The following is a 24,494-nucleotide window of genomic DNA, read 5'->3' on the forward strand; positions in this document are numbered from 1 at the left end:
TGGTATAAATGTCTTTAAATATTATATTGTTGTATATAGTATTTATATTGCTTTTGGCATCTGTCTACAGAAAGTGCAGCAGTGGTATTATTATTATTATTATGACTTTTATTATTATTATTATTATTATTATTATTATTATTATTATTATTATTATTATTATTATTATTATTATTATTATTATTATTATTATTATTATTAGTAGTAGTTGTAGTAGTAGTAGTGGTAGAAGTAGTAGTAGTAGTAGTAGTAGTAGTAGTAGTAGTAGTAGTAGTAGTAGTAGTAGTAGTAGTAGTAGTAGTAGTAGTAGTAGAAGTAGCAGCAGTACCAGTATTGGTAGTAGTAGTACTAGTTTTTATACACGCGATTTTCGATCTGGTTTCAGATAAGGGACTAAGGGGTCACGATTATTGATGAAAAACACAAACACAACAGTGCTAGAAAGGGCAAACAATAATGAGAAATAACTAATCTTTCAATCTATTAGGCTTATTTGAATCACCAGCTTAACATCCAAAACACGATCTTGTTCTATAAGGCAAGTATAAGGACACGTATTTTCCTCTTTAACTCACTTAATAGGGATGACAGAAACTGGCAACGTTCCATGAATGGCAAAAAGCAGACTTAACAGGCTTTGAAAGTCGCTTCTTCAAATGATATTTGTCTTGTTTCAGATCCAAAGGTTATGAGCTTTTTACAGAAAAGAAGACAAGACAAACAAACAGAATCATTGGCAAGTTCCAATAATGATGCAGCTACTACTTCAGCATCCTCTTATTCTGTTCAGAGGAGCAGGAAATCCCAACAGACAGAAAAGGAAGGTTTGTAGGACACATAAACAAAGAAACAAGTAATTGTTAATTTTCATGAAAAAATCTTGACAGCATCTGGGATCAATTTGGATTTCTATGCTTTAGTAAAATTTTCCTTATGGATGAATAAAGAGGATATTTATCTATTTATATTTGCTTATTCATTCACATATTTATTTGTTGATTTATTTACTTATTCGTTCATGTACTTATTAATATATCTAAAAAGATTGATTAATTACTTTTTATTTATTTATTTATTGTTTACATGCTATGACAATTCGTTTTCATTAAACTGATGCGAAAAGCCAAATATACTTAACCTATATTTTCACAATTAATTTATTCTTATTATCATTTACTATTTACAGGTTCAAAATTTGCTCTACCTATCAAACCGAAGAAAAGTTGGGTGAACATGAACGTTGTGGAGAAAGACAAAATGGAATGGATGAAAGACCTGCCTCCACCTGATTCTCTTTCATCAAAGGTGAGTTATGCCTTCGCTCAACTTAATACTTTTTTGTATTTATTTTCAGTAATATTGAGTTTTGTATTTGTTCCATTATGTCACTCACCATGAGTTGGTTCAGGACCAGTTGCATGGTGTTGTTTAACAAGTGCATAAATTACCATCTCACTTTACGTTAAAAACAGGTTGAAAGCAAGAAAAATAAAACAAAAAGAACAAAATCAAATAAAAGCAAACTTTCCCCCCCTCTCCAAATTAAAAAAAAGAAAATTGAAACAGAAAAAATTATGAAACAACGTTGAAGTTGCATTATCATCATCATCATCTCCATGACCACCACCACCACCATCTTTGTTGTCGTCATCATCATCATCGTCATCATTCTCATCATCATTGTAATTATCATCAATATTATTTGCCCCTTCATTGCTGGTGTTGTTATCTTTCAGAACAATTCTTGTTTTTATGATCACCCTTATCATTGTTAACTCAAAATGCATTTATTTTTCATTTGAGGTAATCAAATGTAATAAAGATAAATGCTCACTCTGTAAATCAATACACAATTCAATGTTTAATCTATTTGAAGAAAGATTTAAATTCTACCTACGATCATGTCTGGCAATGATTATTTCTACGTCTTATTCCACAGACTGGAAAGTCGGCAAGATTTGACTTTGAAGGAAACATTTTGGCTGTGGATGAGAATGTCCCAGTAAATATTGGTCTACACCATCACGGAGATGAACCAGAGGTTAGAAAGTGTGTCAGAGTTTTTAAAGAGAGAATACATCACCAACCTATCTATTTCCATTTGAACCGACTGATAATTGTTTTGCTCTGAATTGTTTTGAAATGATGGTATGAGTTTTGTGAAAAGAGGTGAAAGAACATCTTAGATTCATAAAAAATTCACAAATTAATTAATTTTGTTTTTAGATTTGAAGTTTGTTGCCTAAGAGTGGTTTAAAAGTTTTAATTTAGAATCAACAAGTTCACTATTAATTTGTAACTGTCTTTCTGAATAATTTGTTCACAAATTTTAAGTCTTATCTTTGGCTTGAGAGTTTGCAGTTTTATATCATACGGGGGCCATAAGATCTATTTCAGTCTGTGTTTTACAAATATCTTTTGTCGATGGACTTAATTATTGAATTAACACTTCAAAAAGTGATATTAATTCAGGGGGATTTAATGAAACATGAACATTATTTTTTGAGCAACTACTCACATTATTATTATTTTTATCCCTGTTAAAATAAAAGTCAACATGAATATATGCATCCTTCAATTGAAAGCATTGTAGCAAACGGGAAGTGTGCAAATTTTATTGAATCAACCTGTATATTATTAATACATTGTATTTCACAGAACAACGTACTAAACATAAATGAAGATAACAGCCTCATAAAACAACAAACCCTTTTTCAGATAACATTACTGTCTGTTTACACATTTTATTTGTGCATACTTCTAGATATAAATTCGAAATCGATTATGCTTTTTAAAAATTATCCACTGAGGGTTTTACACTTTGAGATTAAAAACAAAAAATGTTGGTCTTTTATATTATAATGTGAATGAAGTGTGAAATTTGTCATTATTGTAATGCTATTATCTTTTTTTTTTTTGTGTGTGACAGAGGGCAGGCTACAATTTGCAGGAACTTTTCGTTTTGGCGAGAAGTTCAAATTTACAGCAGAGGATTCTGTCCCTCCACACTTTGGCAAAGATTATTCACAAGGTATGAGGATGAAAGCTTCTTGTCTGATGTAGATTGGATGCTCAACAATATCGTCCTAATTTTTTTACTGTTTTAAACAATTTTTTAAATTGTGCTTCCTTTTTCATTTTTCTTTATTCATCGTTCCATCTTCAGTTTTGATATTCATTTTTTCATTTTCCCGATCATGTTCATAGACGGTTTGCAGGTTTCTATTTTAAAATGAAAATGATCAGAGTGGCGATTTCAAGTCACAGATTGGGAATTGAATATATCATTTTCCCATTTAAAAAAATAAAAACCCAACAGAACTAATACAAAAAAAAAAGAAATAGAAACAAAGAGACAAACAAAAAGAAAAACCACATGATGAAAACAGTAAAAAACTTTAAAAAACTGATAGATGCTTTAATATCTAACTTTTTTAATTTTGAGATTTATTTTGGATCCTTATGCATTGCATCTTCATTTCTCTTAATGTTGTTTATCTTATAATTTCCTACTTTATTAAATGATGGAGGAGTGTTGAAATATCTTTTGTTTGTAACTAATCAAACTTGTCATACAATCTGAAGGCAAAATGTGGTGATTTATCGGAGAAGACCGAGGGGCCCATCATTCCCGTTTTGTTGGATGGTGGCCTGGTGTTATTGTTGAGATGGGCTCTAGATGATTCAGTGGAGGGTGTTGTCTACGCTGCTGTTGATGCTCTCTATTCTTTATTATGGAACCCGCTTGATGAGGTATGTGCAGACTTAAGTACAGATTTAATCATTACTTACAAATTCTTTTAGGGTCCAGGTTGGGCCGAATTCGGAAATAAGATTCTAGGGGAATAGTAGACCTTCAGGGGTCATAAAGCCCATGCAGTCGGAGTTTATTCCACTTTCTATATCTTGAAAAGGACAATAGCAATTGCTTGCTACCCTTTGGATAGAAGGCTAGACTATTGCAAAGTACTTTTGGCTAGATCTAACAGACCAGCTACCCAAACATTGCTGGGTGGACATATTGGGGTCAAAATAGAAATTACCTTGCCAGGATGGATCTTGGTCCCTTTGCATGTGGCGCGAGCACTCTACCAGTTGAGCTATCAGGACTCCCTAGAAGAATAATGCTGATAAAAAAAAAAAAAATTTATAAAGAAATGGATATAAGGTAAATGTTGCTACTCGAAACTAGAAGAAATAAAATAGAAGCTTCAATTTAATTGACAAGGACAGATGATTTGGACATTTCAGGTCTTCCTTTTGTCAACAAAACAAAATAAATGAGACACTAAAGATTATTTGCCTTTAACATCACATTTTATTGTATTTTGTTGGCAAAGAGGAAACCTAAAACATCCTAAACATTTTTGTAATTTTTAATTGAAACTTTTTTTCCTTTTTATTACCGTTAAGAAGTGAATATTGAAACATACCATATTTATTCTAAAATATTTTAAAATAACAATTCATATGAATAAGGGTATAAAATACACATTCTTTTTTTTTGGTGTTTTTTTTGAGTCAATACCAATTTTAATCTTTGAATTTTGATTTTTCAAAAGATGTACAGATTTTATATTTGCTGCTTGTGGCAAGCCAGGGTAACAATCCAAGTTAATATATTTCATAAAAAAAGGATTAATAGTAAGAGTTAATTGTCAGTTTCAGTAAATTAAACGATCTAAAGAATCAGAATATGATAGGATACATGATTAGATTCTTTGAAACTTGTTTTCATCCAGGAAGCAATAGACTCAAACTGGTCGGCATATCTTGGACATCTCGGTGTGGCCTTGACCCCAAACTCCACCTTGGAAAAATGGTCTCAACCTGAAGACCTTGATGAGGAAAATAAAGAGGAAGAGACAGACGGAGAAGTGATAAAAAGGGACGTTGTCGAGGCAAGTTCTTAATTATTTTCTTTTTTCTTCTTTTTGTTTTATGATTGAAGGAATTCGAAAGTTTACTCCCTTTCATTTTTGGAGGAAAAAAAATTTAAAAGATAAGATGCACGTTGTTTTTGAAGCGTGTCCATTAGACGTCTTTTGTAGTTGTTCCAGGTGACTATATAGCGTTTTACTGATGCTTGGATTTGGTGGGAGGAATGTACATCTCAGGTCCTCACGTGGTTGCCATTCAAGCAAGTTGTTGTGCTACTGTTTCAATTTTTGTTCGTCACTTGGTCTGAATAGACCATTATCACTGTCTGCTTGAAGCTTCAAACAAAAATTGGTTTGGATGTCGTGTCTATGGATCTCACATTTTTTAAGCACATTCTCTTTCTTGGATTTGAATTGATTGTCACACATTGAATCATCTTTCTGGGTGGGGATCCTGACCTCCCATAGCGGGCAGGGAGGTACATACTGTGTCTTCTATCCCCTTGTATCTGTTTCCAATATGCTTTCTGTCTTTGTCTTGGAATGAGATTACTTGGTTTATTCCTAGCCCTGGTCGGAGTCCCGGCTGGGAGGGAAACAGTCAAATGCATAGTTATTGTTTTGGGAGATGATATTTTTTTCCTTGTAAATCATCTCTCTGTTATGCATTGTATTATGTTTAGTTTGCATATTACATTGTATGATTTGTAAACATTTGAGTGTGTTCCTCTTAATTCGGGCTTGTGCTTGTGTCTGGATGAGACTTTTAGGTGATCTCAAACTAAGTACTTTGACGGTGTGCTCTTGGAATCTACATCTGTTCCCTATTTGAACCAATTCCCCTTTGTCTCACCTTTTCTTTTGTGCTTTAATTGTAATTCTAGAACTTTTTATTATCCCTTTTCTTCCTTTTTACTGGCGCTGATATGACCTTAATGTGTTGCAAGCGCCGTAAAACCCTTAAAAACAAAAAAAACAAAACATGAATCATCTTTTTTTTTCTCTCTTGATATGCCCAGGCCCTGGTGAGAAGAACACATTTGCTTACAAGATTTGGTTTTATATTCAACACCATGAAGCCCCAGGCACCAGTTGTTGTCAAAATGTTGTCGATTCTATGTAGAATAGCTCAACACTCCAGCAATTTGGCATATGAGGTTTGTAAAACTGTGTCATTTTGAGTATGGCTATAAAATTTTACAGATATTAAAACTTTTAAAAGTTGTGAAGAGCCTAGAGAGTATTTTTTTAAAATGAACGAAGATTAATAAAAGAAAAAACTAAATGTATTATTCCAATTATTATGATGATGATAATAATACAAATACAAATAATGATGATAATAATAATAATAATAATAATAATAATAATAATAATAATAATAATAATAATAATAATAATAATAATAATAATAATAATGATATGATAATAATAATAAAAATGATGGTCATGATGATGAAAATGATAATAATAATTGTTATTATTATTTTATTATTTTATTATTATTATTATTATTATTATTATTATTATTATTATTATTATTATTATTATTATTATTATTATTATTATTATTATTATTATTATTGGCTGTCACCTTTGTCACTTACTATACATTTGAAGCGCCTTCTGACTTGTGGTAAATGCTCTTATATCTTATATATTTTTCAGGTTTTTAAGAATGCAAACCTTTTAGATAAAATTGTGAGAGAGTTTTTGCCTACAGCATGGCACTTAGAAGGTATGTATAACGTTAAGTTTTTCTTTTACTATCCTTTTTTTATCCTTTCCTTTTTTTTTTATAGACTATTACAACAATCAGTGGCAAACTGGTCTAATAGACTAGACCTCTCATAGCGACATGTACTTATTTGCAGGTCTGATAACTCAAATTGGTATGGCCTCATTGTTGTAATGTTAATGCTCTCAAACCCATGCAAAACAATCCATTACAACACTGTTAAAACAAGCCCATAATTGCTTTTGGGTATCAGACCTGAACATATGTGCACATAGTCTCAGAGCCATGAAGTGCGAGGTTATTCTTAGTTTTTTTATGGCTTGGAATAGCTCATTACGATCTGGATAAGATGTTGGTCCATCCTACAGAGTATTTTTTTCGAGGAAAGTAAACTAGATACGATGACTAAGTCATTACTTAGTGGATCAGAGATGTGAGAACAAAGTAATGTGGCAAAACGTTTGATTTAATCAGAGTGGTTTGCATGTCAGTCACAAACTCGACTGATTGAATTATTTAAAAAGTAATGTACAATATTGAATGTGATAACTTCAAAACAGAACAAAATAATAAAATAAAAATAAAATTCCCTTTTTTCATCCCATAGGGGAAATTTGTTTCAAGGGTCTCTTCCAAGGGAAGACTGGAATAACCCAAGCATCAGCCGCAGAGCAGCGCCGCAAACTGAGCTAGGGCGAGGTGACTTGCTCAAGGCCACAAGCTGCGGGTGATTGAACTCTGTATCTTTTGGGTACGAAGCAAAGACCGTATTGTTGAGCCACCAAACATTTCGGGCTCACAATTCTTTTTCATCCAAAAAAAAAAAAAGCAGTATGAATGTTAATGGCAGGTGGCAACAGCAACACTTAACATGTAGTATGACAATATTACATTTTTTTCGGACAGAACAACGCTGTTGACGGCCTGGTACTCATTTTACACTTGAGTATAGTGAGTGAAAAACCTTTTCCAAGGACTCAACTATGTGCCGAGCACGGCTCGAACCCAGAACCTTCCAATCCAAAAGCAAGTATCATACCACTAGACCACATAACCTCACACATCCACCCAACCCCACAAACATACAAAAATTAAAGCATGCCTATAATAAATTTGAAATATTCCATTGTGTCCAGATCTTTCAGAGCCTACATCAGATGTTTATGGATTGCCTGTTCCCTGTGCCTTGAGGTTGATGCGCTGTTTGGGTCAGAGTGGGAGAAATATATCTGCTTCACTTGTGAGTTTAAATAGAAGGAGTATCATTTTGATAAAGTCATTATTCTCATCTCACATTCATAGACAGTGATCCATTATATAATATGTGTATTTGGTTCTTAACAGCCAATTGAAAATCCACAATTTATCTCATAATAATGCATTCAGTATAAGTTATCCTTAATATAAAAGATTTCTTTAAAATATTTCATAATCCTCATCATCATCAGAAGTAGAGATTTCTTTTGTTCATGCTTTTCTCGTTACATGTTTGTCAAGTTCAATTTGACTAACAGTTAGGAATTAGCAAAATAATTTTTTACCTCAATCAGGAATATTTGAATTTGAAAAAAGTCAAATTCTACAGCATTCATTTGTTGGATATACGTGCCGTTGGTTGTAAATTAAGTAAATATTATTGCTTTAATCTTAAAAACGGATGAACCCTGTCCTTACCAACTACAGGAAAATCGTCACATTTGTTATGATATGATACAATGATTTTAAAAATAAAAAAATAATAATTCAGATTTGTTTTCTAAATCACAAAATGTGGATAAAAATATTTTTTATGCCTTTTCTATAACCGTAACCATAAGAAATTAATTCTGTTATGGAAAGCTTTCTTTGATGCACCTGAGTTTGCATTTCTGGAAAAATCCTGAAAATGGTCAGTAAGAAGAGAGATAAAGGAGAATCCTTTGACACTTTAGAAATGTCATCCGAGCTTTTTTTACTTTCTCTTTCCAGGTTTCAAAGTATCACCTTCACACGATTTTGCTGAGGTTTTTGGTTGTGGATGAAAAGTTTGTATTACATTCATATTTTATTTATTTATGTCTAAGCACAGATAAAGATAGGTTGAATTGATGAAGAACCATTGTAATTGATTCAAGAGAATAGGATAGGATTTTCAATTTAAAGGAAATTAATTATGATAAAATTTGTTTGCATTTTTGTTCTGAAATACATTTTGGTTTCACCATTTTGATTAAGGTGTATCTTTGTTGTAAATTGAGGTGGTTAAATATTGGTTCAATCTTAAAGACACGTGGATCTGTAAGAAATATAGGAAAATCCTTTGATGTTACATAAGTTATAGAAACTTTTTTTGTACTGCTCCACATCTGTAAAACAATCAGAGTTTAAAAATGAAATCAATGTCATTTTCAAACAGTCTGAAAATTCATTTTCTGAATGATGAAATGTGAAAAAAAAGACTTTCTATAAGGCGATATCCACGAAATTTTCCCAAAGCGCTTTATAAGGTTTCCCAAGCCAACAACAATACTACATAAAGGAGGTGACATGATCCAGTAAGGATCTCTTATTATTTTTTTTTCAGATCAGAGACATTTTTTTAAACCAGCTAGGTACTTGTTTCACACCTGAGTTTTTATCTCTCTCCCTAGTAATCTTCAACTTCCCGTCCTGGAGGCCCTGAATTTGAAGAAAGAAGCTCTGGCATTGTGGAGGGTGTTGGCGTCTTATGGGCTGACAACGCAGACTTATTTGTAAGTCAATCAAAGATTCTGTCTGGTGAAGGGGTGAGATGACAGAATGGATAAAGCATTGCACTTACACTGGGATGACCTGGGTTTGAGTCTTTCTGTTCGCATCTTGTTTTTATTGTATTGAGCAAGAATATTCGGAACTAAATTTCCATTTCATAGTGCACATTCGTAAATTGCTACTGGGATCTTCATCTATTCTCTCTTTGAATGAATTTCGTTTGGTTAATTGGTTTTAGGCTTTAGTGACCCTATTGAATTGAAGATTTATCAATCATCATACGTATTGTGTACTATTCTCTTTTTTTCTAAGTCACAGACAAAACCTTGAAGCGTTGTAATGCAAAAGAAATCTTTTATAGTTTTAAGGCTCATTGAGCTTGAGTTCATCCTGGTTTCTGTAAGGTTAAATGGACAAAAACAATACTTTCTACCCCTAGGATACAACATCAGCAGGTGCTTCTTTCCACCAGGTCTAACCAACCCAGCAACTCAATCACTGCTGGGTGGACAGGAAGAACATTAAAAAACCCAAAAAAACTACTTTATTAAATTTGAGACTGATGTCAGTCCCTTTGCCAGTGAGGCAAGGGAATAATCAAGTAAGAGGACCATTTCCACCATTAATACACTCATCTCTAGCTCTATGCTTTAGTATTGTTATCTCACGCTACTACTTTTCAAAATTAAAAAATAAATTCTCAATAGCCAGTATTGAACAGAGAATTGTGCTTAATGGTCTAAGGGTTGAGTGAATTAAGCTTCTATATCTTGCATTAACTTAAACCTTAAAATATTGATGTCAGTCTCTTAAGTCTTTGCTTGTGAGGCAAGTGAATAATCAGCTAGACTGTCTTAAACCACCATTAAACTTCTAAATTTTGATTTATTTTTAATCTTGAATTTCAGTGACATGTACGAAGTGATTATTCGCAAAATTTCAAACGTTGGAGAAGGTTGGGGGCCACCCATAGCAGATTTGAAAGACAACACACCTGGCCAGATGGCAAGTTTAGTCAGTGTATTGGAGGTGGTAGTGTGTGGTGTGACATCAGCAAGTGGTCGGGGGTATGTATTTCTTAATTTTGTTAAAGTAAATAACCATTGCCGAGTAAATCTAAAAAACTGGTTAAGTCAAACTTTCTCCATTGAAATGTAAACTATCACTTGACACAGAATTTCCTTAGATAGATATCAATTTGAGATTTGATAGCCACAATAAGATAATAGGCCTAAAGATAGATTCTACAGGAAATCATCCTCAATGTCTGAAAATGGGAAAAACAGAAACGTGTTTTGGAAACTCATGCTTCCATTCATATCAAACTTTTTAAAATATAGATATTTAATTTGATACACAGAAAAAAAAATGAATGAAGGAAAATTTAATGGTTGTCATAAAACATTGTGTCGTGCAACAAATGAAATAATGTAACAGAGACAACGTCAAAATGGATGATGATGATGATGATGATGATGATGATGATGATGATGATGATGATGATGATGATGATGATGATGATGATGATGATGATGATGATGATATACATGATTTATGATGAGGATGGTGATGATGATAGTGCAAATTGGATGATGAAGTTTTTTCAAGATAGTAAATTGTTTTCATTGGAATACATCATAAATGCCTTTTTACTTGACTCTTTACTGTAGGAACGGTAACCAGTGGACCCATATGCAACTGAACTGGAGCCATGTGATCAATTTGTTTCAACCAATCAAATCCTTTGTAACAGATTCGCTTAAAACTATGGGAGAGACTTATCCTTCTCAGGTATGCGTTCTACTGTATTAGGAAAACTAGACGAGACAATGAAGAAAATATTCTACAAAAAACGAATTTAACATTGCTTTTTTTCCATGTAAATGAATGAGAGTTGATCTTTAATATTATAGAAAAAAAAACCCTAAACGATTCAGTTTATGTTGGTTTTCCTTTATGTAATATTTCACTCTCCAACTTTCATACATGGTTCAAAACTTGGAGGTTTGATGATTTCAGACCACAATTCTACGAACTTTGCTTATCCAACCTGGGAGCTCTTAAATATTTTGTTTTAGTTAGGCTTCATCTGTCACTCGTCCTTTTATTGAAAAGTCAAGGGTTAACATCTTAATGAAGCCATGGATTTCTTTTTTTTTTTTTTAATGGTTAACTGAAGCAGTATAAAAACGTTATTCATAGCAAAAAAAAAAAAAAAAAAAAAAAAAAGAGAGAGATGAGCGTTTTTGTTTTTCAATAGACGTCTAATTTGTACTGACTTAATCATACAAATTTCTTTTTTAAAACAGAAACAAGATTTGGCCCTGCCTACGGCCTGTCTCAACTTTTTAGCTTCCTTTTACGAAGTGGAGAGCAAGCAGGTTTGATTATTGTCTTTTTTCCGTTTTTTTTCTTCTGTTTTTAGTTATTATTGTGTTTTTAAGCAATGTATCGGCCAGCCAATATTGATGTAGTTTTTCAAATCATTTGTTAAAAAAAAAAATTAATGAAAAAAAATGGTAACATTTGATTTTTTTTTATAAGAAAACTTGATTTGATACTGAGATATTCTTCTGATTTGGAGTTTTATTTGAAAGCTATATTTGATAAAGATCTTTGGTAGGTTGAATTTAAAATCTGGAATTATTGCATTTGAAATAATATGTAATTAAAATGTGGTTTTCTGAAAAAAAACCTAAGCAAAATAATTTTTTCATTATAACTGTAAAACTTTGGAATGGTGTCAAGTATGAAACGAAAAATGCTTCTGTGGACAGATTCAAAATAATGCTTGATAAAGAAATACAAATTCCTGGTTTATTTATGATTAAATTTTAATACACAAGGTGTTCAAAGGTCAGTTGGCTTAACTCACTCAACCCTTACACAGACTATATCCGTAGGTTACCCGGGTTACTTTTACCCCATGCCTATTTATTACATTTTTCTGAGACAACTAATGTTTTTAATTTTTACATGTTAATGGTAGATGAATAAAATTGTCTATGCACATGCTCATTTTTAATACATTTTTTCCAATTTAAAAAAGTCGTAAAAAGCTCTAGGATTGAGTGAGTTAAAGCACCTTTACATGATATGATATTTGATATGATAAAAGGCAAACAAACAAATAAACACTAGAAAGAAAAAGGCAAAAGACAAAGTTTTAGAACTGACTTGACAACGTGACTGAAGAGAAAAAGAGCAGTGTCTAAATAGATATATAGATATGAGAGACACATTTGATATAAACCAAAGAGCTTAACTTGCAACAGATGAATATATAGATAAACATGAAATATAAATTGATGTATCTATGGTGTCTATAGTGAAAAAAAAAAAAGAATAAGTAGAAACATGAATGTTTACTTTCCTGTCAGAGTGATTTGGATCAGAGTTCAAGACTGGAGGAACTGGAGGAATTGTGCAATGATTGTCTGATGCCATTTTTGTCATCCTATGGCCTGGCTTTAATGAGAGAAAATCTTTGGTAAGTGAGTAATGCTCTCTATTATCATCGACGACTTGCGGACCTAAAATTTCAGTTGGTAGAGAACTCACTTCATATGCAAAGGAACTGGTATCAAACCCAAGTGGAGCTGAGATTTTTTTTGTACGTGAATTCCTGTCATCCAGTCGTGATTGTGTACCTGAGTCCTTTAGATCTGATGTTTAGTATTTTGTGACAGACTAGTGTCCTATCCGTTGGTATCAAGCAACTTCCATTATCCATTCAACGCCATAGAAATTTCAGCTCCATGGTCCTTATGGCTCTGAAGGCTTCTTTTACTTTATATTGATGACTTTGTTACAATTTTGATGAATACACTGATTTGTTAACATAAATATATATATATATATATATATATATATATATACGTGAGTGAATTTATTATATATATTTATATATGTGTGACCCACAGCATGAATCTTGTGTTATATTGGAATTAACTCGACGAAGAAAACTGAGTATAAATTCAAAATGATCATTTTTAGAATAAAATTTAATTAAAAAAAGGTTAAAAAATATAAATCACTCTGCCCAGTGAGAGCATCTATTTTTAAAGCAAATTGTACCTGTTGAATTAAAATTTTAATTAAAAAAACAGTTTCACTCTGACATTATACTTTAGTCACAAGAAACATTCCATAAAAAGAGACATCAATGCTAATTCGTTTTGAGAACTGACATTTATAAGAAATATATTTGTCAATTAGAACCCTTTTCTGTCACAAGGGAACATAATTATTGCGATACAGAGCCTTAACCTGACACCATCCAACACCACACAGATTTTCAGTATTAAAACTTCAACAGTATGGATTGGATTGGATTGGCAATGGCCAGTTCTATAGAAATGTTTATTTCACATTCACGGTTTCATAAAATTAGGGTTACCACTTTGAGTCTTATTCAAATATATATATATATATTTATATCTTTCTTTTTCCCCCACATAAAGCTCTCATTCCAATTTGCTGTCATCGTCATGGTCAGTTCCTGCAGAGGTCACCACAAACCTGCCAAGCCTCAATGTTGTTAGTGAATCTGTGATGAATACAAATGACAGCTCTGGGATAACAAAAAGGCTGAACATTCTGTCATTACGCCCTCATTCTCCATTCCCCTTTCTTGTGTCACTTTACAGACTTGTGCTCAGTGTTTGCAGACGTCATAAAGTCCTTTTACAAAAGGTATTGATCATCTCTTCTATTATTGAAATATTGTGAATACTCAGTGATATATATTAAGCCATACAGTTCCCTATTAAAGACAATTTTAAATTCAGAAATATTTTTAGCATTTTTAATAAAAAAGAAAGAGAAAACGAACATATGACTTGTCAAAAATATTATTGGACAGCCTAATTGACCTTAACACCTTCCAAATATGCTTTACTGTATATTTCAGCTTTTACCTCCCTTGGTAGAAAATGGAGAGCTGATGATGTACATGAAGAAAGTATGTCAAGTTAAAAACTATCCCCTTGGATCTTCTCACTGGACACGGACGGAAAACCTTTTTCATTATCTCTGGCTGAAGGCTTGTGTTCTTAAGGTTAGTGAAATACATAAATAACAATAGCCAAATGGAATAGATGCTTTAATTTACTTTCGGAAGACAGAAGACGTGGATGTTTCGGGTTTCCCCTTCGTCAAAAAAATATGATGAATGCTTTTCTATTTCAAGAAATAGACTTACTTACTTCTCTGAACCAGCAACTAACAGCTCTATAGCCCTTCAGTCTTGTGCTTCGACGTAAAAGTTAGATGTCTTTTGTAGGTGGATCTATGGGGCTATACAGTCTGCTACTTACTGATGCTTGGATTTGGTGATAGCAAGAAATAAAAAGTAACAATTGGTTGTTACTTTTTAAATATCTGATTTGGATAAATATTTTTCGGGGGATAGGAGAATGCTTTTTATTGCATTATTTTTTTTTCCAGTCAGATTTAAGTGTTTCTGTTGCCTATTAAATGCTGGAGGGAAACAAACTCTGATTTCACGCTAGAATATTATATGTGTCAGACCAATACTGTATACATTCAACCATGGACTCCTTTTGGAATAAAGGGCTATATTCTCCATTTGTAAATCATTGCTCTACTGAATGTTTTGTACGAATATGATGAAGATGGTGATAAAGATGATGGTGATGATGATAATGATGATGGTGATGATGATGATGTTGATGATGATGATTATGAGTAATGATGAATATGATAGGGATTTTTTTTTTGGTTTTCTTGATGATTATCACGATACTAATTATTTCATTTACCCACCCAGCCCTGTCCAAACATGTCAGTGGCTCATCAGGTGTCTCTTCGTTTACTTTCCCGTCTGCCTAAAGGTGGCGAGTACCTGATCCATGACCTTATGACCTCTGTCATTTTCTCATCTACATTTATCATGTGAGTTATCAAGATTTAATGGTTATACCATGTATGGGGATTTGGAAAGGAAATTGTTATTCATTTATTATAGAGAATGAAAAATTTACAATTGAAATCATCGGTTGAATTTGAAGTGAACTCTTGTAAAAATAATTTAAAAGAAAAAAAAAAGAAAAACGTGTATATATATATATATATATATATATATATATATATATATATATATATTATATATATATATATATATATATATATATATTATGTGCAGGGTGATTTAATAAAATTAATAATGAAATACCCATCATAATTATGCGGCATAATTAAAATACATGTCAAGCCTATAATGTTCAAATTTAATCATGTACTTTTGGAAGAATATTATTTGTCACAGACTTGATGAGAGTTTGCAGCATCACATTAATAATTTTCTTTCAGGGATTTAAGTTCATTATTGTTGCACTGATGAAGTGGACTTTTGATGAATGTCAAAACTGTCCTTTTTTCTTTACTTTGTCTTATTTCATAAATCAGTTAAAAAATAAAAATTAAAATTATGTCAATTATGATTTCTCTTCTTTTGACAGATTGAGTGTAAACATGAAACATTAATTATCATGTGCAAGAATTCCTTGCTTATTAACTCTAATGAGGCATAAATTAAAATAAAGTATTGATGAAAAATATTTTGCCTTTAATATAATCATAAAGTATTGCATCTTGCCTTTATGTGTGTATCTTTTATGTCTTTCAGAGATTGAAAGATTTTGTAATTATAATCTGAAATGTTGGAAATTAAAAAAAAAAAGGACAATGAAAGCAAGTAAAAATCGAACTTGTAAATTTTAATGAAATATAAGAAATATTTTGTCTTTTAGTAATGTATTCTCATTCCTAATTCATTTAAACAATAACAGTGCAAAATTGTCATTATAATCCAAAATGTTTCTGGATTAAAAAAATTAACAAAGCATGAAATTAGATAAAAATGTAAATTTTAACAAAGTAGAGGACATATTATTTCTTTATGTATTGATATTCTCATTTCTACTTGATTTCAGCGAAGGCAGAGAAAGTCACTTGGCGACTGAAGCGATTTCAAGCCTCTCTTTGTCGGAAAGCCTCTACCTCCGCAGTGCCACCCAAGATGACATTGACTTCAGCAAGAGTCAGTTACTGAGGGAAGCTCATGGTTCACTAGCTACCATTAGGGGTCATTTTATACAAGCTCTTGGTGGCATGGAAAAGGATGTAATGGAATCCAGGTTACAAAAACAAAAAGATAAATTAGGCTTTTCATCGTTTTCAAGGACAGTTTTGGATTCACAGCACAACTTAGATTGTGGCCAATCACAATTATATTGTTTTGGGTTTAACGTGACGGCTAAGATTAAACTTTAATATTAATTTGTTGAGTAGAATGAGTATTTTTGTTAAGATTTATAAAACTTAGATTTCCTAATTGTCATTTTTTACTTCATCTTCTTCTTCATCATCTTTGTTTTTGTTGTAGCAGCTGCTGTGATCAGTTTTTTGTCCTAGTCCTAATCTGGTTAAAGGATATATAAGTATATTGTAAAGCGCTTTGAGGCTTCGGCATTTAGCGCTATAGAACACTTTATTATTATTATTATTATTATTATTATTATTATTATTATTATTATTATTATTATTATTATTATTATTATTATTATTATTTTTATTATTATTAAGGACGAAATACTGTGTAAGCATTTCTCCTTATCAGCTATTTTCAGGATTTTCCCTTGAAACTTCGTACCTACCCAATACAAAAACAGATTTTTGTAGTCAAACATAAAAGCAATAAGTACATGCTAGACGTAATTTTGTTCAGCAAACCAAGCTCTATCACAGTGTCAAGTTCTTGCAGCTATAACAATTTAAAAAAATAAATGATGATGTACAAAATAAATCAGAATAAGAAAAGTGTTCGATATATTGTAACAAAGTGATGATATTCCTGTAGTTAATCTATTCTTTTCAATCCAATATCCAGGAACCTCCACACGGGCAATGTCCACGATATCCAGCAGCTGGCATGGTCATGTGACATGGAGAGTCTGATGCCATTGGACTGGTTGTATCTCCCTCTCATTCACGTCTACAACAAGGCTACCACATTGTTAGTCTTTATTTGTTATTGTTGGCTGGTTTTACAACTTGTGACTCAGTGCTACCATATGATGTTTGTCTGGGTGGTTTATCTGCTTCAAATTGAATATATAATAAAAACTATGAGACCTGGGATTACTTTTGATGTCTGGTTGATGATGGAGTATTAGCCCTATGGAGCTGGACTTTGTCCTGGTTTCTATAGCACGAAACGGACTATAGCAGTTGCTTCCTACCCTTTGGATAGGCCATTAGTCTATCACAAAGTACTTTTTGCTGGATCTAACAGACTCAGCTACCAAATCACTGCTGGGTGGACACGTTGTACAGAAAAAAAAAATCTCTTGACTTTGCCCAGAATTGATCTCAGTCCCTCAGTGGTTAAGGCATTGCACTGTGACCCAGGAGGTACCAGGTTCGATGCTTACTTCAAGTACTTTCATTTTTTTTCCTTGGCCAAAATAAACGAGCTAGGGGACAGTCAACAACCACATAAATGTTAACTCTCGATAGCGATTTGAAACATCTCAATGAAGAAACTAGATTAACATCAATAGAGCTGTCAAACATCAGAGAAAATGCTCAAGACAGAGACAATTTGAGTCTTTGCCCCAAGAATAAGAGGAATGGCCGAAGCTGTGAAATCAGTGGACATTGAAAGCAGAAGTCAGAAGTCACTAAGATAATATGCTCCAATATAACAGCAGTGGATAAATATTTCAAGTATTGAATGTTCATCACTTACATTGATTTTATGGTTTGTGCGGCTATGTGGTATGACACTCTCTTTTGGGTCAGAAGGTCCTGGATCGAGCCTCACTTGGTGCATAGTTGAGTCCTTGGAAAAGACTATTTACTCACATTCTCTCACCGTACTCAAGTTGGCTAAGGACCCTTAGTAAAGCGCTTTGAGCATGTTTAGTGGATATTGTGCTATATAAAAAAAATCTCAAGCTCAAGATTGTTTTTGTTATAGCCATTTATTTTATTGTGAAACAGGAAATCTGTTCCTGGGAGTGAAATTACCAGTCGGGATATTTCCATGGTGACCAGCGTACTTCAGTGGACGTACTTGTTGGAGATCTGGAGGCCCAAGGAAGTTGAAAACATATCGCCCATCACCAGGCTGTCCAGGGTCATGTGTGCCTTTATTGCAGGTCGGAGTCTGTTTTATCTCTGTTGTTTGTACTCACAGCATTTATTGTAGATATTTGGATTTATTTTAGACAATTGTGACCCACTGTCTCTTGTGGTTTTGTATTATGACAGTCTTCCTTGGATCCGAAGGTCCTGGGTTTAAGTCCCGACTTAAATGGTGCATAGTTTAATCTTTGGAAAAGTTTCTCACCATGCTCATTTATAAAAAGAGAACCTGGCCGTTAACAGCAGTGTCTCTGTTGTAAAAAAAAATTATAATTGAAAAGCACTTTGCAATAGACTAATGTCCTGTATAAAGGGTAGTGGGTAGCAAGCGATTGCTATTGTACATTTCATGCTATAGAAAACAGGACAAACTCTGGCTCTGATGGACTTCTTTGTCTTGCAGATTTTTATCTTTCTCCATCGCTTGCTCCCTTATTGTCACTGTGATGTAGGGATTATGATATTTTTTGGGAAATGTAAAGCAATGCATTTTCAAAGATGTAATTATAAAGAGGTCAATGTGTAATTTTTGATATTTAAAAAAATGTAGTTTTTTACTTTACAGGCTTGTATAATGAAAAATACAGAAATATCTCAATGTCTTCACATACCAATGATTGATTTGATGCAATCAAAATTACCTTTGTGTTTCAGGCAATGAAATGTTTCTTGAAAAAGGTGTTCAAAAATACTTGGCTGGTTTATTCCGGGCAATGACAAGTCAGAGAAATTTAGATAAAATGAATCCTGATGACAAAGTACCTGGAATTACTTCCTTCTATGACTTGTAAGTTAAAAAAAATCATTTTTCCTTTTTAGTTTTGTTACATCTTTATCATATGTTAATGATTACATCAAAAAGAAAGGATTGGTAGAGAGTTTAAGCTGGTTTGTAAAATAGGTACTCATAGCATACTCACTCATCCACCCACTTCACTCAATCAACTTACATTCAGTTTCACACACTCATCTCTTTCTTTCACTCGACTCATTCAATATTTTATAAATATCTTCTTAAAAAACGTCATATTCACATATAGATATCATTTGTCCGATTACCATTTGTTTTGTATCAGATACCAGGAGTTTCTGGACCATTATGAGAGTGTGTCTTTTGGAGATCCTGTGTTTGGTCTGTACGTGCTGATGCCTCTACAACAAAAATTTGGCTCTTTGTACAGAAAAGCTGTGTGGGGTGAGAGGAGAAAGATACTCAGGTCGCTGAGAATCTCATTACAACAGGTAATAATGGTCAGTTTTAAAGAGAAGAGGGCTATTCTGCATTTTTTTAAAAACTGTTTTTTTGTGTGTTTTTTTTTACTTTGACATCAATTTTTTACGATAAAAGCCCTCGTTTTAAAGGATAAACATCACTGTTACACTGTTGGGCAGGTTTTGTAAACCTTGGATAGCAACTTGTCTAGAAGAAGGAAACTCTGACACAAAACTGCCACTGCCTTGTGGAAAAGTCTTGGATGATTAAAGGTTAAGGAAATACATCCAAACAGATAGGCAGGGGTAAAGAAAAATAGAGAGTAAAGAAAAAAAATTGAGGTTCGAAAGATGAAAAAAGAAAATGCCCGAAAAACTGTGAGTAATGTTATGTAATTATTCTCAAAGCACTGGGGCTCCAGGATAACAGCAACACTTAACATGTAAGACAAGAAATGATGCCTCAAAGGCATTTAAAAAAAAGACAGATGCAATGCTTTTAACCAGCCAAATACTCATTTTACTCCTAGTGTGTGAGAGAAGGTGAGTAAAGAGCCTTTTCCAAAGACTCTCGATTGCGTCACCCAATCAAGGACTTACATTTCGAGTGTTATATTATAAGACCTCAGAGCTGCTCAGAAGACGTAAAACAAATTTGAGCACATTCTATTTTATCTTTAAAATTTTTTGTTATGAATAAATCAAACAGGATAATCAGAACTGGGTGTTTTCATGTTTCCAACAGATGTTGATTCCCATGGAGAATTTCTTACAACCAGAGGAAGAAGATGTGGAGTTGCTTAACTTTTATACTCAGGCTGTTTTCAGTGGTTCTCTTAAAAAGGAGTGGTCCCCTGTCCTCTTCATCATTGCCATTCATCACATCAATCGATTCCTGTTTATTTCTCATGACGATGGTAACAACAAAGTCAGGGAAAGACTCTGGAAAGTTGTTGCAACACAATATGAGAAGGTAAATCTTAAAATGTTAGAATTTTATTCAAAATTGAATTCCGTTTTTTTTAAAGTCACAAATTATCTTTTTATAGACAAGTTACAAAGGCAAAATGTTGTTAATATAGATGGCTTTTTCCTAATGTCTTGGGGGGTAGACATTTTAAAAAAATTCTCAGAGAGCATAAAAAAAAGTAATTCTTCAGAGCCTTAAGATCTGTAGAACGTAGAATTTAATCTTTCTACGGAAAATAGCAAAAGCTTGATGCCATTTGGATTACGTAACCTACCCGGCTAACAAATCAATGCAGGATGGATAGGGGGTCACTACAAATCTTAATTAATCAGGGATTGATAGCGATCTCTTTGCTTTGTGAAAAGAGTACCCTACCACCTGAGCTATCGGGACCCACAATAGTGTTATTGATAACAAACATATTGTCATTTATAACTCAACTTACTCTCGTTATTATACATTGTTCAAATCTTTAAGAATGTCTTACAGGCATTCCTAACTTGGAATGCATGATCTTATTTATGCATTCTGTAGATTAATTAAATTTTCAAATAATTTTCTTCTTCTTCTTCTTCTTCTTCTTCTTCTTCTTCTTCTTCTTCTTCTTCTTCTTCTTCTTCTTCTTCTTCTTCTTCTTCTTCTTCTTCTTCTTCTTCTTCTTCTTTTTATTATTATTATTATAATTATTATTATTATTATTATTAAAAAATATATATATTTATTATTATTATTATTATTATATTATTATTATTATTATATATTATTATTATTATTATTATTATTATTATTATTATTATGATGATGATGATTATTAATTATTATTATTATTATTATTATTATTATTATTATTATTATTATTATTATTATTATTATTATTATTATTATTATTATTATTATTAATTTGGTTTGCTTTATTATTGATTTTACATACTTGGGAATGTTATATTCATGTACGATTTATATGGGTAATTGCCTAAAAAAAGATAAACCTTTGAATTGAAATTGGACTGTATTATTTTTTTATTTTCACACTTAAATGCTCATTGATGACAATTCTCTGTTTGGCCCAGTCCATGAATCTGTGTGAAGAGGACAGAGATGAAAAAGAAAGATTTAATTTAGTAAATTTAGTAAATTTTCAAATTTAGTAAAATAATCCATGAAAAAGTTATTTTCTTTTTGTAGTGGGAAAGTAAAATGAGAATATGAATTGGTCCATTAACGTTTGGCATTAGATTATTCCAATAAATCTTTTTCATTTTATTTCAGTTTCCTGTTGTTGTCAAGTACTTGAATTACAATTCTTCTTTGCCGGATGGTTTGGAATGCTATCTGACTTTACCCTCCAACCGTTTGGAAGTCTTCAATAGACACGTCACAAACAATGGTGGACAAACTCCAGACCCTGTTGATGTAGAGAAACCTTCCCCCATGGAAAATTGATTTGATTTCTTAATTATGAAATGCATTGATATATTGGTATAATATTGGACTAAACAAAGCACTGTCAATGAATTTGATTGATCACAATAATGAATTTTTGAATAGATATGTATTAAAATGAATTTGCAGATTTATATAGCCATTATTCTATGTGGCTTTGTGGTATGGCACTTTGACCTTTGACCTGTAGGGCCTTGGAAAAGGCTCTTTCATCACATTTGTGTGGCTAGGTGGTCTTGTGGTATGACACCTGCATTCGGACTGGAAGACTCAGGGTTTAAGTCCTGCTCTGAGTGGTGCATAGTTTAGTACTTGAAAAGGCTCTTTACTCAAATCGACCCACCGCACTCAGGTGTAAAATGAGTACCTGGCCTGTAACATCATTTCTCTGTTGGAAAAAAATGTAATATCAACTAACAGACGTCGTGTCTCCCATGGTGGGCAGGAGGTCACTTGCAGTATATCTCCCTATATTTGTTTTCCGAGTTGCTTTCTGTCTTTGTCTTAGAATGAGATTACATACTTGGTTTGGCCTGGACCTTGTCGGATTCCTTGGCTGAAAGGGAAACAGTCAATTGTATAGTGTTAGTTTTTGGAGATAACATTTTTTCACGTGTAAATCATCTCTCTCTCTCTATCTCTCTCTCTCTCTCTCTCTCTCTCTCTCTCTCTCTCTCTCTCTCTCTCTCTCTCTCTCTCTCTGTGTCTTATATATTGATAGGTATATTTTTTGTTTTGAACACTGGGTGGGGTTCCTGACCTCCCATAGAGGGCAGGGAGGTACATACTGTGTCTTCTCTCCTCCAATATCTGTTTTCCAACATGCTTTCTGTCTTTGTCTTGGAATCTTGGAATGGGATTACTTGGTTTTGTCCTGGCCCTGGCCGGATACCCTGACTGAGAGGGAAACAGTCAATTGTGTAGTTAGTTTTGGGAGATGATATTTTTTTCCTTGTAAATCGTCTCTCTGTTATGTACTGTATTATTTTTACTTTTACATATGTATGATTTGTAAACAATTGAGTGTGTTCCTCATGGCGGGGACCTGTGCTTATGTCTGGATGAGACATTTAGTGATCTCAAACTAAGTACACTGATGGTGTGCTCTTGGAATCTACATCTGTTCCCTATTTGAACCAATTCCCCTTTGTCTGCCTTATTCTTGGATGCTTTTATTGTAATTCTAGAACTTTTTACTATCCCATTTTCTTCCTTTTTACTGGCGCTGATATGACCTAAATGTGTTGCCAGCGCCGTAAAACCCCTAAAAACAAAAACAAAACATGTTTTGAACATATATTGTAAATATATGAGTCTCTGGATGGAACTTTTTAGTACATTAATTGTATGCTCTTGGAATCCTCAACTGTTCCCTATTGGAACTAATCCATCTTTGTCTCACTTACTATTCTTGAATGCTTTAATTCCAATTAATATTTTTTTTTTTTTAAATTGAGCTTTATTTAGCGCAATATCCACTAAATGTGGTCAAAGCGCTTTACAAGGGGTCCCTAGTCAACAGCAACATTTAACATGTAGGACGTGACATGCCGCCTGTTAGGCGATATTACACTTTTTCGGACAAAGACAATGTTGTTAACGGCAAGGTACTCATTTTACACCTGAGTAGGGTGAGAGACTGTGAGTAAAGAGCCTTTTCCAAGGACTCAACTGTGCGATGAGCGCGAGACTCAAACCCAGGACCTTCCGATCCGAAAGCGAGTGTCATACCACTAGACCACATAGCCGCAATTCTAGAACTTATGTGTTGCAAGTCCGTAAAACCCTTAAAAACAAACAACAAACAAACAAACCATGCTGAATTCACTTTACAAAGCTTCTTTTATTCTCCAGCAGGCCATATCGAACTGATTTTATACTTTCGTAGCACAAGTCTACGAGGCATGTAAATTTCTTGTAGTTCAATATTGAAGGTATCAATTGGCTCACTGCTTGAATAAATCCAATTTTTGTTTTCTGAAAAAAAACAAAAAACAAAACAACTCAGTTATGAAGCATTAAAAAAAAAATCTGCTTTATTGGCTGTCTGTTTTTCAATAAATAATAAGATTGCTGAACTTCTGAACGAAGGGTGTATTTTCCTTTTTTTCTTCTTTTTTTTGGTAATGTATGTATGTTTGCTTTAAGTTTACCCATTTTCTGAAAACTTCAAGTAAGAAAGATTTTGGATTGAATGATGCAAGATCAAGCGTTCTTCCTGGGTGGGGATCCTGACCTCCCATAGTGGGCAGGGAGGTACATGCTGTGTCTTCTATCCCCCCATACCCGTTTTCCAATTGTTTCCTGTCATTGTCTTAGAATGAGATTACTTAGTTTGGGAGGGAAACAG

General features: G+C 32.9%; 1 protein-coding gene across 4 annotated transcripts in view; it reads left to right on the plus strand.

Moving 5' to 3' along the window:
• LOC144962577 (RNA polymerase II-associated protein 1-like) overlaps nucleotides 1-24,230 on the plus strand; it is a 30,407-nt gene extending 6,177 nt beyond the window's left edge. For all 4 annotated transcript variants that reach the window (XM_078895628.1, XM_078895629.1, XM_078895630.1 and 1 more), the window contains exons 7-32: nucleotides 1-2; nucleotides 678-824; nucleotides 1,187-1,305; nucleotides 1,940-2,041; nucleotides 2,930-3,031; nucleotides 3,586-3,753; nucleotides 4,743-4,901; nucleotides 5,900-6,037; nucleotides 6,549-6,618; nucleotides 7,755-7,858; nucleotides 8,587-8,642; nucleotides 9,249-9,350; nucleotides 10,257-10,415; nucleotides 11,019-11,139; nucleotides 11,658-11,729; nucleotides 12,729-12,838; nucleotides 13,812-14,043; nucleotides 14,261-14,407; nucleotides 15,140-15,264; nucleotides 16,305-16,508; nucleotides 17,261-17,386; nucleotides 18,376-18,533; nucleotides 19,174-19,306; nucleotides 19,596-19,761; nucleotides 20,477-20,704; nucleotides 21,971-24,230. The exon at nucleotides 1-2 is cut by the window's left edge and continues 160 nt beyond it. In XM_078895628.1, coding sequence (XP_078751754.1) covers nucleotides 1-2; nucleotides 678-824; nucleotides 1,187-1,305; nucleotides 1,940-2,041; nucleotides 2,930-3,031; nucleotides 3,586-3,753; nucleotides 4,743-4,901; nucleotides 5,900-6,037; nucleotides 6,549-6,618; nucleotides 7,755-7,858; nucleotides 8,587-8,642; nucleotides 9,249-9,350; nucleotides 10,257-10,415; nucleotides 11,019-11,139; nucleotides 11,658-11,729; nucleotides 12,729-12,838; nucleotides 13,812-14,043; nucleotides 14,261-14,407; nucleotides 15,140-15,264; nucleotides 16,305-16,508; nucleotides 17,261-17,386; nucleotides 18,376-18,533; nucleotides 19,174-19,306; nucleotides 19,596-19,761; nucleotides 20,477-20,704; nucleotides 21,971-22,144 — 3,424 coding nt within the window. In that variant the 3' untranslated portion in view covers nucleotides 22,145-24,230. The remainder of the gene's footprint in view (nucleotides 3-677; nucleotides 825-1,186; nucleotides 1,306-1,939; nucleotides 2,042-2,929; nucleotides 3,032-3,585; nucleotides 3,754-4,742; nucleotides 4,902-5,899; nucleotides 6,038-6,548; nucleotides 6,619-7,754; nucleotides 7,859-8,586; nucleotides 8,643-9,248; nucleotides 9,351-10,256; nucleotides 10,416-11,018; nucleotides 11,140-11,657; nucleotides 11,730-12,728; nucleotides 12,839-13,811; nucleotides 14,044-14,260; nucleotides 14,408-15,139; nucleotides 15,265-16,304; nucleotides 16,509-17,260; nucleotides 17,387-18,375; nucleotides 18,534-19,173; nucleotides 19,307-19,595; nucleotides 19,762-20,476; nucleotides 20,705-21,970) is intronic.
• The last annotated feature ends 264 nt before the right edge of the window (nucleotides 24,231-24,494 follow it).

This window comes from Berghia stephanieae, chromosome 1 (genome assembly GCF_034508935.2).
Source record: "Berghia stephanieae isolate SIO BIC M18660-M18661 chromosome 1, UCSD_Bste_1.3, whole genome shotgun sequence".
NCBI classification, from domain to species: Eukaryota; Metazoa; Mollusca; class Gastropoda; order Nudibranchia; family Aeolidiidae; genus Berghia; species Berghia stephanieae.